Here is a 15,221-nt window from a genome sequence, read left to right as displayed (position 1 = left end):
AAGGCCTTATCTTTTTGAATTCCCAAAATTCGTTGTCTGTTGATAAGCCCAGCAGCAGAGGTTTTTTTTTGAACTCGTGCTAAGCTCCGAATTTAGTTACTAAGCAGCTCTGCTTCGGAAGATGTCTGTGTTTTCCTCAGCTCTGTTCGCGATTTTGCTCTTCCACCAGGGATTGGCCTATCTGCTGGAGCCAAACTGTAAGGGCCATGTGGAGCTTGTCTATAAAGTTCAAGGAGGTAACAACGCCCTCGGTTACCACACACCCTTTATGGTATCCTTATACGATAAGACCAGAAAATTTATCGCCGGCGGCAGCCTTATTCACAAACGTGAGTTCCATCACATTGAGGAAAAAATATACTCGTACATTTCAAAGGTTATTTCTATTGATTTGGTTTTAGGCTTCGTTCTAACAGCGGGGCACGTTCTGTCGGAAGATCCAAAGTAAGTACCATTTGGTCGGATGAAATTATGATTGATGTTCAAAATATGATGGCCTAGATTCGTGCGCTTGGGAGAAAAGGACAGAACGTGTGAAAACTGGAATTGCTCAATCGTACAAGAGTATTTGGTGGAGAAGGCTTTAAGGCACCCTCGAAATAAACTTATTTTCGAAAATGATATAGGTCTTCTAAGACTAAACGCTCATGTCGAGTACAACAGTAAGTTGGACCTTATTTTACGTACAAACTGTACATACCTGCGTGGCATATTCATCTATTTTCTTTATTAAATCCTACTAATACTCTTAATGTGTGCAGAAGACATCCAGCCAATTTGCATCATCGTGGATGACGCGGTGAATTTCAAAAATGTAGAGAAATTAAGGGCTTTCGGCTGGGGTCGAACCTCAAGCACAGAGAAATTGAGCGATATGCTTAAGACCATCCTACTGAAGCGAGAAGATCCGAGCGTTTGCGAACTTTCAGTAGGAGCATCCCCTACTGAACAGCAGTTCTGCGCCTCTGACGCAGATGGACATGGAGACACTTGTCCTGGCGACTCTGGAGGTCCTCTGGTGGCGGATTTTACATACGAAGGGAGGAAGAGCTACACTCAGATAGGAATTGTTAGTTACGGCTCGCAGAGTTGTAACGCCTCTAGCATTTATACAGATGTTGCGAGCCACCAAGCCTGGATAGCTGAAATGGTGCACACCCACGAGGAGCATCTTTTGTTCGAGAATTGCAGCAGCCATTGGACTGGTAATATTGCAGTGCGTCTGTGGGAGACGACTATTCTGAAGCGGACTGTTGCCGGAACCCTTATTACCGACGGTAAGCATTTATTTTGCTTAATCTCGAACACCATTGATCTGTTTCTTTTCCGAATTCCCTAGAATTTGTCGTGACTGTTGCCAGCGCGCTCCAGACAAATTTCACTGACATGTGAGCACCATTTAAGCTAATCTTATATATTTATTGAGACTAAAGCCATGTTTTGAAAATGGCACTCATTCCATTTTATTTTCAGAAAAGTTAAGGGGAGATATTTTGAGATTGAAGTTGCCCAGATCATCAAGCACCCGGAATTTTCGCATTCACGAGGATCAATAAAGAACAACATAGCTTTGCTTAAACTAAAAAACAAGGTGGAAATGTCAGGTAAAAATGTTTAAGTTTAAACCAATTCAACGTCTTATGAAAAAGACTATTTTATTTAGATCTTGTGAAGCCCGTCTGCTTGGCAGTGAACTCCTTCCCTTCACAAACATTTACTGCCCTTCTCGAAGCTTACAATAGAACTATATCAATAGGCCTTAAACGCATACCCTTTACCCCCACCAAGGATTGTTCCAGAACTATTGGAATGCCAGTTGAGTCTAATCAATTTTGTGTCGAACAACCTCGTGATTATAAATACGAGCGACCTGGTTCGGTAATGGGTACTTATAAAGAGGTCAAGGACGTCATGAGGTACCTTCTCACTGGCATTATAAGCCATGTTATAAATGGTATGCTCGTATTTACAAATGTGGAAACTTACGAAGATTGGATAAGGAAAAACATAATGTGAATATTATGAAATTTTAATAATAAAATGGTGCTCGGCGCACACTGCAAATATTTATAAGCTGATTCTGTTCATGTCACGCTCAGACATTGTAGATGGTTAGTTATTGCGCTGTATAAGTATGTTTCGGTCATATCTATCGGCAGAGACAAAAACTTTACAAATCGATCTATAATTTTGGTAACGCTCTTAGCTTTAAGAGTTTGCAATGAAGTCTGACAGATGGCGCCACCCGATTGTTTGATATATGTACATATAATATTTAGTTTGAAATTTTTTAGCTGATTAGCGGGAATCTTTTTGTTTAATTATGAGTTCTTGAGAATTGTTTAATTTGAAGATTATTTTTTGACGTACTTAAAGCGCTTCTTAGCATAATCTCGTTAAAACTTGTTGAACGAGTGATCTTATCATATATTCCTATTTAAGCTTCTGGAATTTGTCATTAAACAAATCATACAATGCCGAGCTAAAAAAGCTATTATTTAAAATAAAAAAAAAATAATTAAATAAATAAAATTTATGTTGCTCTAAATTGCCCTATCAACAACATTTTACGAACGTTAATAGCACTCAAACGATTAAATAATTCTTAAACAAAAACATTCATAGCCTTTCTTTTTTACTGTCTGATACAAATCGTGTTAATAACTTTCGGGTTCTCGAGAATATAAACTTCCTAAGAAAAATTACTTACAATTTAGAGAGATCTCCCAAATCTGAAACTTTCTTAACTCGCTACATAAAATAAAGGCAAGTCTAAATATTGTTTAAAATTAAAATTTTTCAGCACTAAAAAGATAACGATACGAATCGGTTAAACTGCTAGGATTAAACATTTACAAAGGGTTAGTTAATAATTTTGAATCTCTGGCTCTTTTGAAATTCAACTTTCTATAAATGATGATTAATAATTTAGAGTTTTATCCTATATCTGAAACTATTTTAACTGGATAAATAAAATAAAACTCAACAAATAAAGACAAATGTTAATATTGTTTAAAATTATAATTTGACCAAGTTGGCAGCTCAAAAATCATTCGACAACATAAACGCGCATCCTTCTGAGCCGCCAGGCGGCCCACAAAAAGTACAATCAAATGGCCAGGGAAGGTTTCGTCCGGCTCTCAGTCGAGGTGGCCAGTTGCAGTTGCTCCTTGGTCTGTGCGCTGCCTGCTACCACCTCCGGCTGCTTGGTTGCTTCCTCGCCGCCACTCAGCTCCTTGGGGAGATCCACCTCCTCCACATCCTCGATGAGACGATAGGTTATGGGAGCCGGCTGCTTGGGCGGCAGCCAGTCGGGGATGATCTTGTCGTGCAGCCGCCACTTGCCGTACTCGTTGGAGATGTGCTTCTCGAAGACCACGTACTCCAGCACGTCCTTGGTGAGGATCTCGCTGCCGTGCATGAGCCGGCCGAAGCGGTCGTATATGGCCAGCATCTGTTGGCTGTGGAAGCGCACGGTGACCTGGGCGAATTGGTTCTCCTTGGTGATCACCTCGGTGACGCGGGCATGGACGACGCGCGGCGGCTCCAGCGACTGCAGGAACTTCCAGTGAATGGTTTTGTCCCGCACGTTGTGCATCATCTCGGGATAGCAGCGTTCGCTGACGAACTCACGGATCTTGTACTTATCCTTGGCGGCCATGTGCGTGTGGGCCTGGATGTAGATATCCTGGGCCTCGGCGCCGAACTCGTCGGAGCTGAAGCTCTCCTCGTAGGAGCGAATCTTGCGCACGGCCATCAGGCTCTTGGACTTCTTCTCCAGGAACTCTAGCTTCTGCTTGGCGCCAGAGGTGGAAATGATCGACTTCTTGCCATCGCCCTCAGGCGGAACATACGCCTCGAAGATGCCACCGGTGCAGCTGATGTGGAAGGGGCGCTCCATCCAGGGCCTTGGCGGCAGAACACCACGCTCCTTCATCCGGCTGCGCATCTCCTCCTTGCTGATATCCTCCTGTTTCTCGCGCAGATTGGGCAAATCCATCTTGATAAACTTCTGCTTGCGCAGGCGCTTGAACTCGGGCTGCCAGTGTTTGGTCTGTCGGTGGCGCACCTGCTGCATCTGAAGCAGGTTCTGGAGCGGACTAGCGAGCACGCCCAGGCCACCAGTTGTGGCCGCCTGCTGTGCGCCGGGCATCACCTGTGATTCAATCAATGAAAGCGTGGTCAGTGGGTAAATTTTTGACTGCAAGCCTAATCACCCTCTCACCTGCAACAGTTTAAGACACGTTTTGGCCGACACAAGCTTCTCCATCGTATATTATTTATTATATAAATATGGGACTTCTTAATAACAAACTTTTTAAAATGCACTAACGCGTACCATGGGCAAACGTGATTGCAAGCACACATTCGATAGGTTCGATTAGGTAAACAAGTCATTATCGATTCTAAGCAGAATATTCGATTACTGCTGGAACATTTCGAATTTAAAAAATGTTCAGTTACTTTTGCAAATTTAAGAATAGTTGTAGTAAATTTTCTGACCATATAAACTTTATGTAAGAAAGCATTTGCATGTTTAATTTTCTTATCCACCAGCAGCTTTTCGGTTTCTATCTTCTATGTTAAAATTGGTTATTGTATTCCCTGTTGAATATGTCCCACAATCCAAAATTACAGGGCCAAACGTTTTACAATCTATTGTTTAAAATTTCTCGCAAAAAAAAAGTTCAGTTTAAGATTCCTATTCTTGCCTTGAGAACAATTAGAGGTAAGAGAGCTATGGTTTTATAAATGGTTTAATTTGATAAAACTATAGATTTCGAGCAATGGCTGTTGGAAATTGGGAAACAATCTAAACAGAGGGGAGAGTTAATCCTGTCTAGACTTCATTTGAGTGCTTCATTTTGAGTTTCCGCATCAGTCTTAGTTTCCTTCCTCCTCCTCATCGGGTTCATCCACGCAACTTTCGCTGCAATCGGGCGGCAGATCGTCGAGAAATCGGTAGCCGGCGCTCTTGAACATCTTGGCCTTCATCTGGAGGCCAAAGAAGAGGCTTTTACAGGCACACCGCCCATCCCGCACTCCCTGTCGATACATACCATCAGCTGCTGGTACTGGCAGTCGTAGGCGTTGATGGCTATGTCCCGCTTCCGCAGCTCGTTCCGCAGCACATCGATCTCCATTTGCTGGCACTGGGCCCGCTGGACGGCGCATTTGGCGGCCACCAGTTCCTGCTTCATCTGATTGCAGCGGCACTGAAGCAGGGATGAGGGAAATATGTATTTTGTTGCATATTTATTAAACATAATTATCCAATAATAAAAACTTCAAATTTCAAATCAATTAAAGATATATCATTGAAAGAATAGAATCCTTTGCGTAAACGACTTTTAAGTGTGCTTACTTTATACTTAAAGCGCATTAAGTGGAAAACTACTAAAATTTTATTCTATGCATGAAAATGTAGTCTTTTATCGTTAAATATTTTTTTAAAGAAAAATACATTTTTTTATTACCAAAAAAAAAGGAATTTTTTTGAGAGAAAAACGAAAGAAAATTCTAGTTATCAGCCATTATTAATTAAAAATGCATAATCAATTGTTTTTAAACATATGGGCATTAAAATCGAAATACAGTCGATTGTTTACTTGTGTCTAAAAAAATTAAATAAATACTAAATACTTTAAGACCTATGCCAATAGGCAATGCAACAACAAAGGAGGATCATGAGCCATGGGCTTGGGCACCCACAGCAGACCCTCTGCCCAACCTGAGATGAACCCTACCTTCAGTATCTCCTCGTTCCCCTTGGCCTTGTCCACCTCGTTCTCGTAGTAGCACTGCATGTCCTGCATCTCGCACTGCAACTGCTGCATGCATTGGTTCTGCTGCTGGAGATTGCCCTCGAGGCTGGAGGACAGGCACTCCGCCTCGTTGGCCTTCTGCTCCAGCTCGTTGACCTTGTCGCCCAGTTCCTCCAGTTCCTTGCACTTCTTGCGCAGGGCATCGCGATCGGCCAGGATCTTTTGAATGTTTGCGGCATCCCGATCGGGCGAGAAGCTGCCCTTGCCACGAGCTGCTCCGCCGGGAGGTGATCCTCTTCCGCCAGCGTCAGAGCCACCGCCACCACCAGAGCCGCACTTTTTGGCGCACCGCTTCAAAACATCATCCTCGAACTCACGCAGAAGGGCCACCTCCTTGCCCAGATCGTCGATCTTCTTCTGCAGATAGGGTATGTCCTGACTCCTCTCCGGATCAATTGGGATGCTGTCCATCTTGCAGCGCTTGGACTGCTTGTCGATCAGCCGCTTTAGGTTGGCATTCTCCGCCTCCAAAATGTCGTGGGCCTTGTTCATGTCGTCGATGGCCGCCTGCAGGTCGTTCAGCTCCTCCTCGTCCTGCGGAGTGATCTTATCGGCATCGGCCAGCTCCTGGATCTTCTTCCTGAGGGCCTTGCTCTTGGCCGGGTCATAGCGCTGGTCCATAATCCGCCTGATCTCGTCACTCTCCTCGTTGGCTGTCCGCAGCTTGTCATCCGAATCGGCCAGTTTGCGTTGCAGCATGTTGTTCTTGATCATCAGCTCCTGCATGCGGCCAATTGTGTCGTCGGCGGCATTGATGAGGCTGTCGCCCACCACCAAGTTACTGCCGTACTCATCCTCCGGGCCCAATGGAGATCGCGGCGTGGGCTTGCCACCCTCGTCACTCGTTTTCTTGATCGGTGAATTGCAGGCCACCAGGTCGGCCACGAACTGCGACTTCCGGTCCTCGCTGGCCGACCACGATCTGTCGTCGATGGTGGACGGATAGCTCTTCAGCTTAACGCAGGCATCGATGCATTCGAATTCGTACGTCTCGTTGCTAAACGGCACATGAAAGAACTCTTTCTGAGTGGAGAAAGCCATTGCTAAGCTTATCAAGTCAAACAAGCGAAAAGAAAAAAGAAAGCAATGTGTTCGTCACGCAAATTTATATATCACTCTTTCGAAGTGCTCAAGGCTCGGGTCTCAAAAAGCAGGGGTCCGACATGTATCAAGTCACAAAAAAAAAATATCTATTGCTGGACAGATACAATTTTAAAATAAACTATCTCTGTCCCCAGTCAGGGCAGCTGGCAGTTGGAGACACGCCAACTAGCTAACAACTCTACGAACTATTCGAGGCCCTGGGCTCTTCGCTCCGCCAGCGATTCGTCTGCGGAATTCATGGAGGCGAAGCCACATGGCTGCATTGTCATGCTGGCTGTGCCGGAACTGATCGTGCGGAGGGCACTTGAGTAACCAGAGAGCTCTGCCAGTGGAGCGTTCACCAGAATCATCTAAAAAAATTGGGTCTCAATTAATTAAAAGTCATCAATAGTAATGTGCTTAAGCCAAGCATTACCTTGTTCCTATCACCCTTGGGCAGGACGTCATTAATCAGGGCTCTTCGTCGTGAAAGATCGGCTATTATGCCGGAAATGCGTTCACTAGGTGCCACAATTTGCAGGGCCATGATGGGCTCCAACAAGCGGGTTCCACTCGTGCTCAGCAGCTGTAAAGTCATCAAATTACTTGTTGTAAAGCACATAATTTAATCATAAATTAGCCTACTTTTTGAACACACTGAGCTGCCGTGGCCATCACAAAGGAGTCTGCGGTGCCACGTCCAATGGAAGCATTGTGCAGCCGAATCTGCGTATCCACCACCTGGCCACCAACACGAGGTCCTCGCTCCAAAGCACTTATAGAACCCTTTCGCAGTACCTGAAGAATTCGTGGTCGCAGCGTGTTGAGGCTTGCCAAGTTCTCCGGCGATTTATCTAAGCTTTGGTGAAAGAACAGACAATTAGATAAGAGTTTCAGGGAAAGTATAGAGTTTTTAGCTTACCTAAACAGTTCAGTTTGATTCTTGACCACCTCCAACGTGATGCTGACATTCTGCTTGCTTCCAGCTATTTCCTTTTCCACGCTAAGCGTGTTTAAAGCCGGTGACTCAATGGTTTCCTTGTAGGCAATCTGCAATGGCCCCAGATCAACGTCGATTTTGTACTCGCTCAAGATGCGTGACTTGATGATGTCCATGTGCAGTTCACCCATACCGCCGAGCACTGTCTGCCCGGTGACGGAATCGTAGCTGACCCGCAGGCTAGGATCCTCACGCTGCAGTTGCCGCAGAGCCTGCTCCATGGCCGTTTGCGAGGATACGCTGGGCGGTTCGATGGAACAGAAGTAGACGGCATCTGGTATTTGCGGATCGATGGAAAATAGCTCGTCCAACTCATCCGGCTCATCGTCTTCCTCATCTTTGGTTGTAGCTGCACCCAGGCTTTGCTTTAAACGTTTCTGTGCATTCTTCAGCGCTGACTGGCTGGAGGTCAGCAGATCTCCCGTGACTGTGGACTACATTATCATTAACAGCGGGTTAAGGAGCGAATCTAGGTATAACTTACCTTCAGACCGGCACATATGACCACATCTCCCGACTGGACAGCGCTGACCTCGCGATACTCGTCGGCCAATGGCTCGTATAGCTTGGACACCACTTCCGCCTGGCCACGAGCCGATATCAGTCGCATTCCCCGCTTAATCTCGCCCCTCAGAATACGTACCAGGGTCAAGGGACCACGTTGTTTGTCGTGCACAATCTTAAACACCTTGCCAGCCACCTCTGTTCTGTAACACATTTGAATTGAGTATGGTTAGTGAGTTAATAAGACCAACTTCTACCCAAAGCAATCATAGATCTGGTTGCGTTCCTCGGGAGCAGGGAGGTAGGAGTTTACGGCATCCATAAGTCGCTGAATGCCGACGTTTTTGTAGGCAGAACCCAGCAGCACGGGCACAACTTTCTGCTGACTAGTGGCCCGTCGAAGGGCTCTTTCAATTAGGGCATTATCCACTTTGTCAAAGCTCTCTGTGCTGATGACCACGTCGGCCAGTTCGTCGTCCAGTCCCGATAGCCGATCAATAAGTTCATTGCGCTTCTCCTGCAGCTGGCGCAAGCTATCTGATGGCTCCAGTTTAATGTTCTTGTAGCTCCGCCCCAGATCCTTTTGCTGCCAGCTGAGCTGCTCAAGGGTTATCACATCGTTGATGGCTAAAAATTTGTAGTTCTTAGAACAACTTAACTTTTGAGCAAGTTTTATAGTCATACCCAATAGTCCTTGCTCGTTTTTTACGGGATATTGCAGGCAGACGGGCTGAGTTTCCAGTTTCTCCTTGAGGTCTAGGACACACTTTTCAAAATCCGCATCGGGGCGATCCATCTTGTTGATGAATATCAGTCGTGGCAGCTTGTGCTTGTCGGCCTGTGACCACACGGTGACTGTTTGGGCCTCCACGCCAGCCGTGCCGTCCAGAACCACGACGACACCATCAACGGCATACAGCGATTGCTCCACCTCCATGGTGAAGTCAATGTGACCGGGTGTGTCCAAAAGGTTGATGCTGTGGTAAAAGGAATAAGTAAGAAGAGGCTGGAGGACTAAACAAGACACCCTACCGATGGCCATTCCAGGGAAATGTTACCGCCGAACTGCAGATGGTTATGCCCCGCTCCCGCTCCTGGGTTAGGTAATCGGTCACCGTGTTGCCGCGATGCACTTCACCCAGAGCCCGGGTTTTGCCCGCATAGAACAGCATGCGTTCCGTGGTCGTTGTTTTGCCTGAAATGGTTTTGTTTACTCGGTAATTACAAGTGTAATAAGCTATTTAGCTGCTCACCTGCATCGATATGCGCCAGTATTCCTATGTTCCTGATCTTACTGGAGTAACTACGTCTCCAGTTTTGATTGGACAGCTGCCAGGGAAACCTATTTATCTGTTTCGGTCTAATTTGTAAAGCATATTTAAGCATTTTAATTGATAAAATTCAAGCAAAACAAAGAAAGCGGCAAAATAGAAGACAACACAACAGCTGTTTGCCTTAAATCGCTATCGGTTTGTGCCGCAAATAGCTGATGCAGGCAATCGAATAAATTCGCCAAGCCAACAGCTGTTTGCTGGAAATCGTTATCGAGAAATGTCGCAAACAGCTGTTGCAGACAATCGATTAATTTAGAATTTGCGGCTTGAACTCGAACATGCCAAGTTTTTAAATCCCTTTATTGTACGCTTTTCAAAGTGTTTAAGTGATATTGTGAAATAGTTATTAAACTGTTTTTAATTTATTACCGAAAAATTAGCACTGTAGGTGCAAAAATAAGCACATAAATAGGCACAAGTTCAGTTGAAAGTAGACCTTTGCTCTGTTGATTAATTCAATATGTCCACACGACCAAGACGCGCTGCAGCCACCAAAAAGCTGGTAATTGAAGTCTCCGATTCGGATGAGGAACTGAGTCTTACGGCAAACGATGATTACAGGCCACCGGAAACGAAGACCCGCAGAATAGATCGGGCTGCAAATTCGCTGGCAAGCGGGTAAGTTGTTTCCCCTGCTTTATCCTGTAAGGATACTTTTAATCCCCAGTCCTTTACAGACCCAAGCGCCAGCGTTGGCCCACTTCCAAAAAGGCAAATGCTGAGAAAGCAGCTCCTTCCAAGAGAAAGCGTGCCGGAAAAGACAAGGAGGACGAAAATGCTTGTCCCAACGAAGCCAACCCGGAGCCGGAGGTCAATGCACCACCACCATCTTTGATCCAACCCAGTTCCACCACTGAAAGAATCTCCAAAGAACCAGCTCCCAAGAGAAAGCGTGCCAGAAAGGAACAAGTGGACCGAAATGCGAGTTCCAGCGAGAACAATCCTGAGCCAACTCCAACTATGACCCAACCAGATGGGCCTGTAGCCAGCTCCACCACCACTGGTCGCAGCTCCTTTTGGGAGCGCCGCAAGGTGTGGAACATCCATGAACTTCTGGCCGAAACGGAGAATATCCAACCGCAGGCAGCTCGCAACATTGTGCAGCTCTTTGAGAACGAAAACACAATACCTTTCATATGCCGGTATGCCTTATAATTAGCATATATTTGCACAACCATTAATACGCATACTCTTAGCTACCGACGAGATCTGGTGGATCACATTGCACCAGATCGCCTGCGAGACATTCGCAACACGTACACGGAGATCGTGGATCTGCGCAAGCGGGCCGAGAACATTGTCAGTCAGTTGGAGCGCGAAAATGTCCTGAATACGGACATTCGGGAGGAGCTGATGTGCGCCAAGACCAACGAAGAGCTAGAGTTCCTGTACGCCCCCTACAAGCCGGCCAGCAAGGGCACTTTGGCGGAGCGGGCCAAGGCTTTGGGCTTGGAGGAATACGCCGACCGTTTGCTCTACGGCTCGGCTCCCAGAGTAAACCTCTCCGAAATTGTGGACTCCGGTAACGAGGCCTTGGCCACGGAAGTACTTGTGATGAGTGGCATATGCAACATTATTATACACAATATCAGCAAGAACACAAATGTTTTGGAGGAGATTCGCAGATTGTAAGTCTATGGTTTTGGAAGAGAATTATGTCTTCTTCGTTTTGAAAACATAACTTAATACCCACATTTAAGAATGTTGCTATTAGAATAATCAATTCTACAGAAGCTGAACTAAATCTCAAAACTATAAGACCACTAGGAACTAAAAGCTTAAACTTCTATGCAAATAAGAACATTTTTAAGATCGGTATAATCCCATTCCAGACAAAATGTGCATCGTGTGTTCCTCAAGTGCAGCAAGACCAAGGAGTCCAAGTCATCGAAGGCTAGTACAAGTAAAGCAGGCAGCAGCAAGGGAACCAGCGGCATCGCAGACAAAAAATTGGACAGCTCTAAGTTCGAGAACTACTTCAACTTCCAGGGTGATATTAAGACCATAAAGCCTCATCAAATGTTGGCCATCAATCGTGGCGAGAGTCACAAATTTCTCACCGTCAAGCTGGAGACAAACGATTACCTTAAGCGAGATCTCATGCGTTTCATAACTGATCAGTATATAAACGAAGGTCTGCAGTATCCTCTTCGAAGGGAGGTATTTGCAAAATCCCTAGACGAGTGCTACGCCAAGAAATGTAAGAAAAATATATTTATATCTGCCATATATTGTGCCAATCATTGACTAATTGCAGTGCAGCCGCTGATGTGCAGACAAATACGCGCGGATCTGAAGGAAAAGGCCCAAAAGGCAGCCATCGATGTGTTTGCCAAGAACCTGAAGCAACTGCTGCTGATGTCGCCGCTTAAAGGAGAGCGCATTCTGGGTATCGATCCTGGCTACACGAACGGCTGCAAACTGGCGGTCATATCCGAGACTGCTGATGTCCTGGACACGGGTGTTATTTACCCTCATGGTGCACGCTCCAACAAGCGGGCGGCCGAGCAAAAACTGGTTCAGTTTCTCTCAGATCACAAGTATATAAGAGTTAAATTTGATAAACTTATTGTTTATGATGTCTCTTTTAAAGCTGCCAAGTTATAGCCCTGGGCAATGGAACTGCCTGCCGGGAAACCGAACACTGGCTGACTGACATGTTTCACTCCGGCATTCTGGACAGCAGAAGCATTCGCTACAGCATTGTGAACGAGAATGGTGCCTCTGTTTACTCATGCAGCGATGTGGCCGCCAAGGAATTTCCAAAAATGGACACCAACGAAAGGAGTGCAGGTTTGCAGTCGATTTTACAATTGAATATAAAGGTCATACCTTAAATATTATATTTAGTATCCATAGCGCGTCGGCTAAACGATCCGCTGAGCGAGTATGTGAAGATAGAACCGCGACACTTGGGTGTGGGCATGTACCAGCACGATGTGTCAGAGAAGATTCTCACGGAATCGCTGAAGGATGTGGTCTCCGAATGCGTGAGTTATGTGGGCGTGGACCTCAACACCGCCAGTCTCAGTGTGCTCAAGTAGGTCAAGAGACGTCTTGCAAGTGATATGTTATCTAAATCCCTTCTAAACCTTTAATCCAGACACATTGCGGGTCTGTCGGAGAAGAAGGCCGAGAAGATCATTGAGTATCGGACGCAGAAGGGACCCTTTCAGACCCGCAAGGATCTGCTCTCGGTGCGCACTATAGGCGAGAAATCGTTCGTCCAGTGCGCCGGTTTTGTGCGCATAGAACCACTTAGCACGGGAGGAAGACTACAGAACCCATTGGACTGCACCTGGGTGCATCCCGAGAGCTATAAAGTGGCGGAAAGGTAAGTTGTGCTTTATTTGTTAGCAAGAGAGAGTTAAGGCACTTTAGTCGCTGCCTTTTCCGCTGCAATTCTGGCCTTCTCCTCCGCCGCTTCAAACAGCATGGAGGTGTCACTGAACACTTTGACCAAGTCACTGTCACTTTGCCAGATCTTGGGGCAATCATCATCGAACTTCTTAACTTTATTTACGTCCTCGCTGGATTGAGAGGGCTGGTGGCACCAGCATGGCAGATACGGCTTCAAGGGATCCTTCTTGTCGCACCGCTTGCAAGTGCAGTTCTCCAAGCCGGCTCTCATGAAGCTCTTGAAGTCGCACTCTCGGCTCAACAGCGCCAAATAGTCCTCGATGGAGTGCTCCTTCATCGGATCCATCAGTTCCGCCCAGGTCTTTAGCTTGACGATCACGCCAAAGAAGTAGGTGTTCAGGTCCTCGATCATTTGTTCAACTACTTCTAGATCTTTTAGGAAAGGACTCTTGAGAGACCGATCCAGCCTGGTCAGACGCAGATCCAATTCCTTTTTGCTATCGCGCATATCCAAAAACAATTTGGCCAAATCAGAGCTGAAGTGGTGGAAAATTAGCAGTTCTCTTGTTTTTGTTTTATAAACTTACTTGGACTGATTAACGCGATTGTAGGCTCTCTGAAACTCGCAGAGTTCCCGCTCCTCGGTCATGCGGCTAAGATACTCCGGATAGATCTTGGTGCATCCGGTGGCACCGGCCAATATGCGGTAACGCACCCCATGGTACCGCATCTTCTTAACCATTTCGATCTGCAAGGGCTTGGCCTTCGCGAGTTGCTCCTTGAGCTTCCTTAGTTTCTGATCAACGACTTGGATTTGCTCGTGCACACACTGCTCCAGCTTGAAATCGTAGATGGTATAGGTGTTCTCACAACGCTTGAAAGTGGGATTCAGCAGATGGATGGGAATGGTGGATCCCCGGCATGGAGGCGGTAGCGGACGATGCCTGTACCGCTCAGGGGGATACTCCCAGCATACTCCGAATTTAGCCTGGAGCGGCACATTGATCGGGTGCTGCCAACACGGCGAGTATTGCGTCGGATCTTGGTAGCGATAGAAGGGCACCGCACCACAGGCCACCATCTTCACCTTGCTGGGCGGCAGCTTTGGAGGATAGTGCCAGCGCTCTTCATACTGTCGTTTTAAGCCGGCAATCATGATATTTGCAAAGTGGAAATTTAAAACTTATAATCCAAATACTGTTTGTGTTTTCAGTATCGTGGGGGAATGTGACCTGAAGTTGACGGACATTGGCAAGGCTGGCTTTATAGCTCGCATCAAGGAGTTTGCCGCTTCCCAATCTAAGCTTGACCGCATAGCCAAGCAGCATAAACTGCCAATGGAAAGGGTAAGTCATATACTTACACCTTTTATTTCATGCTTTCTGTTTTATATCACATTAATAAATATTGAATACAATTTAGAGATTTTTAATACCGAAAAATTGTCTTATACAAAATTTGTACTAAGTAAATGTCTTTGATTTTGTTCTGCGGTTATCAAAATTTATATTTTTATATATCACTATATTTAAATACTTAAAATTTTATTTTTTATTTTTTTATTTATTTTGTTACCGTATCTAAAAATTTTATTTTGAGAATAAGGCATTTAAAGTTGCAAGGCATCGAATTATTAAGCTGTTATAAATAAATGTAAAACATAACTTGTTTTTCAGTTGGAATTCCTTTTGGTTGCCCTGCAGCGCGAATTGCTTCAGGACTATCGTGCTGATCTGGACAAGAGGCCGCTATTTAAACAGGGCCTAACACGGCTGGATGATCTCAGCCTAGGCGATGTGGTTACGGGTAGGTGAAACCTTTATTTTTAAGATACCTTCATAAACGGAAGTTACTGCAACTATTTCCCCAAAATTCAGGTGCCGTGACGAACGTAACACAGTTTGGCGCCTTCGTGGATGTCGGAGTGGAACGCGATGGCCTCATACACAAGAGTCACATGAACGACAGTGAGCTGAGCATCGGGGACCGCATAGTGGCTTCGGTGGTGAAGGTGGATCTGCAGCGTCGCCAGTTGGGGCTACGGTTGGAGAACATGCTGGTGGAGACGGACTCGTCTTTTACTTTCAAGAGGGATGATGATTAAAAACAAGACAT

The 15,221-nt window shown here is 45.7% G+C and overlaps 6 protein-coding genes across 7 annotated transcripts; 2 read left to right on the top strand and 4 right to left on the bottom strand.

Annotated features, from left to right (window-relative positions):
• The first annotated feature begins 83 nt into the window (after positions 1 to 83).
• On the top strand, positions 84 to 2,068 carry LOC108148820 (serine protease 30-like). The gene is made up of 7 exons (XM_017276074.2): positions 84 to 329; positions 402 to 444; positions 502 to 662; positions 762 to 1,277; positions 1,340 to 1,388; positions 1,474 to 1,604; positions 1,664 to 2,068. Exons 1-7 carry the CDS (start codon positions 122 to 124, stop codon positions 2,014 to 2,016), a joined length of 1,461 nt encoding a protein of 486 aa, XP_017131563.1. The 5' UTR covers positions 84 to 121; the 3' UTR covers positions 2,017 to 2,068.
• Positions 2,069 to 3,006: 938 nt separating this feature from the next.
• LOC108148822 (probable 39S ribosomal protein L45, mitochondrial) lies at positions 3,007 to 4,361 on the bottom strand. The gene is made up of 2 exons (XM_017276078.2): positions 4,226 to 4,361; positions 3,007 to 4,156 (listed from the first exon to the last, which is right to left on the bottom strand). The coding sequence occupies exons 1-2, from the start codon at positions 4,268 to 4,270 to the stop codon at positions 3,110 to 3,112; spliced, it is 1,092 nt and encodes a 363-aa protein (XP_017131567.1). The 5' UTR covers positions 4,271 to 4,361; the 3' UTR covers positions 3,007 to 3,109.
• A 378-nt stretch (positions 4,362 to 4,739) lies between these two features.
• LOC108148821 lies at positions 4,740 to 6,866 on the bottom strand. Its single transcript, XM_017276077.1, has 3 exons — positions 5,748 to 6,866; positions 5,061 to 5,216; positions 4,740 to 4,995 (listed from the first exon to the last, which is right to left on the bottom strand). The coding sequence occupies exons 1-3, from the start codon at positions 6,864 to 6,866 to the stop codon at positions 4,885 to 4,887; spliced, it is 1,386 nt and encodes a 461-aa protein (XP_017131566.1). The 3' UTR covers positions 4,740 to 4,884.
• A 240-nt stretch (positions 6,867 to 7,106) lies between these two features.
• Positions 7,107 to 9,891, bottom strand: LOC108148819 (ribosome-releasing factor 2, mitochondrial). 2 transcript variants are annotated; one of them, XM_017276073.2, is made up of 9 exons: positions 9,666 to 9,890; positions 9,445 to 9,607; positions 9,097 to 9,389; positions 8,670 to 9,039; positions 8,393 to 8,615; positions 7,831 to 8,342; positions 7,554 to 7,767; positions 7,345 to 7,494; positions 7,107 to 7,279 (listed from the first exon to the last, which is right to left on the bottom strand). In XM_017276073.2, exons 1-9 carry the CDS (start codon positions 9,796 to 9,798, stop codon positions 7,115 to 7,117), a joined length of 2,223 nt encoding a protein of 740 aa, XP_017131562.1. In that variant the 5' UTR covers positions 9,799 to 9,890; the 3' UTR covers positions 7,107 to 7,114. The 2 variants fall into 2 exon arrangements, with proteins under 2 accessions (XP_017131562.1, XP_041565377.1); XM_041709443.1 differs by lacking the exons at positions 7,107 to 7,279; positions 7,345 to 7,494 and having other exon boundaries at positions 7,744 to 7,762; positions 9,666 to 9,891.
• Positions 9,892 to 9,984: 93 nt separating this feature from the next.
• On the top strand, positions 9,985 to 15,217 carry LOC108148714 (uncharacterized protein YdcI). The gene is made up of 11 exons (XM_017275878.2): positions 9,985 to 10,364; positions 10,424 to 10,888; positions 10,943 to 11,374; positions 11,579 to 11,946; positions 12,004 to 12,286; positions 12,340 to 12,539; positions 12,597 to 12,786; positions 12,850 to 13,080; positions 14,320 to 14,452; positions 14,783 to 14,912; positions 14,984 to 15,217. Exons 1-11 carry the CDS (start codon positions 10,207 to 10,209, stop codon positions 15,208 to 15,210), a joined length of 2,817 nt encoding a protein of 938 aa, XP_017131367.1. The 5' UTR covers positions 9,985 to 10,206; the 3' UTR covers positions 15,211 to 15,217.
• Positions 13,076 to 14,348, bottom strand: LOC108148715. The gene is made up of 2 exons (XM_017275880.2): positions 13,694 to 14,348; positions 13,076 to 13,642 (listed from the first exon to the last, which is right to left on the bottom strand). The coding sequence occupies exons 1-2, from the start codon at positions 14,260 to 14,262 to the stop codon at positions 13,114 to 13,116; spliced, it is 1,098 nt and encodes a 365-aa protein (XP_017131369.1). The 5' UTR covers positions 14,263 to 14,348; the 3' UTR covers positions 13,076 to 13,113.
• Positions 15,218 to 15,221: the final 4 nt, after the last annotated feature.

This window comes from Drosophila elegans, unplaced genomic scaffold (assembly GCF_018152505.1).
Source record: "Drosophila elegans isolate 14027-0461.03 unplaced genomic scaffold, ASM1815250v1 contig_476, whole genome shotgun sequence".
In the NCBI taxonomy this organism is placed as follows: Eukaryota; Metazoa; Arthropoda; class Insecta; order Diptera; family Drosophilidae; genus Drosophila; species Drosophila elegans.
This window is presented reverse-complemented; position numbering and strand designations above follow the sequence as displayed.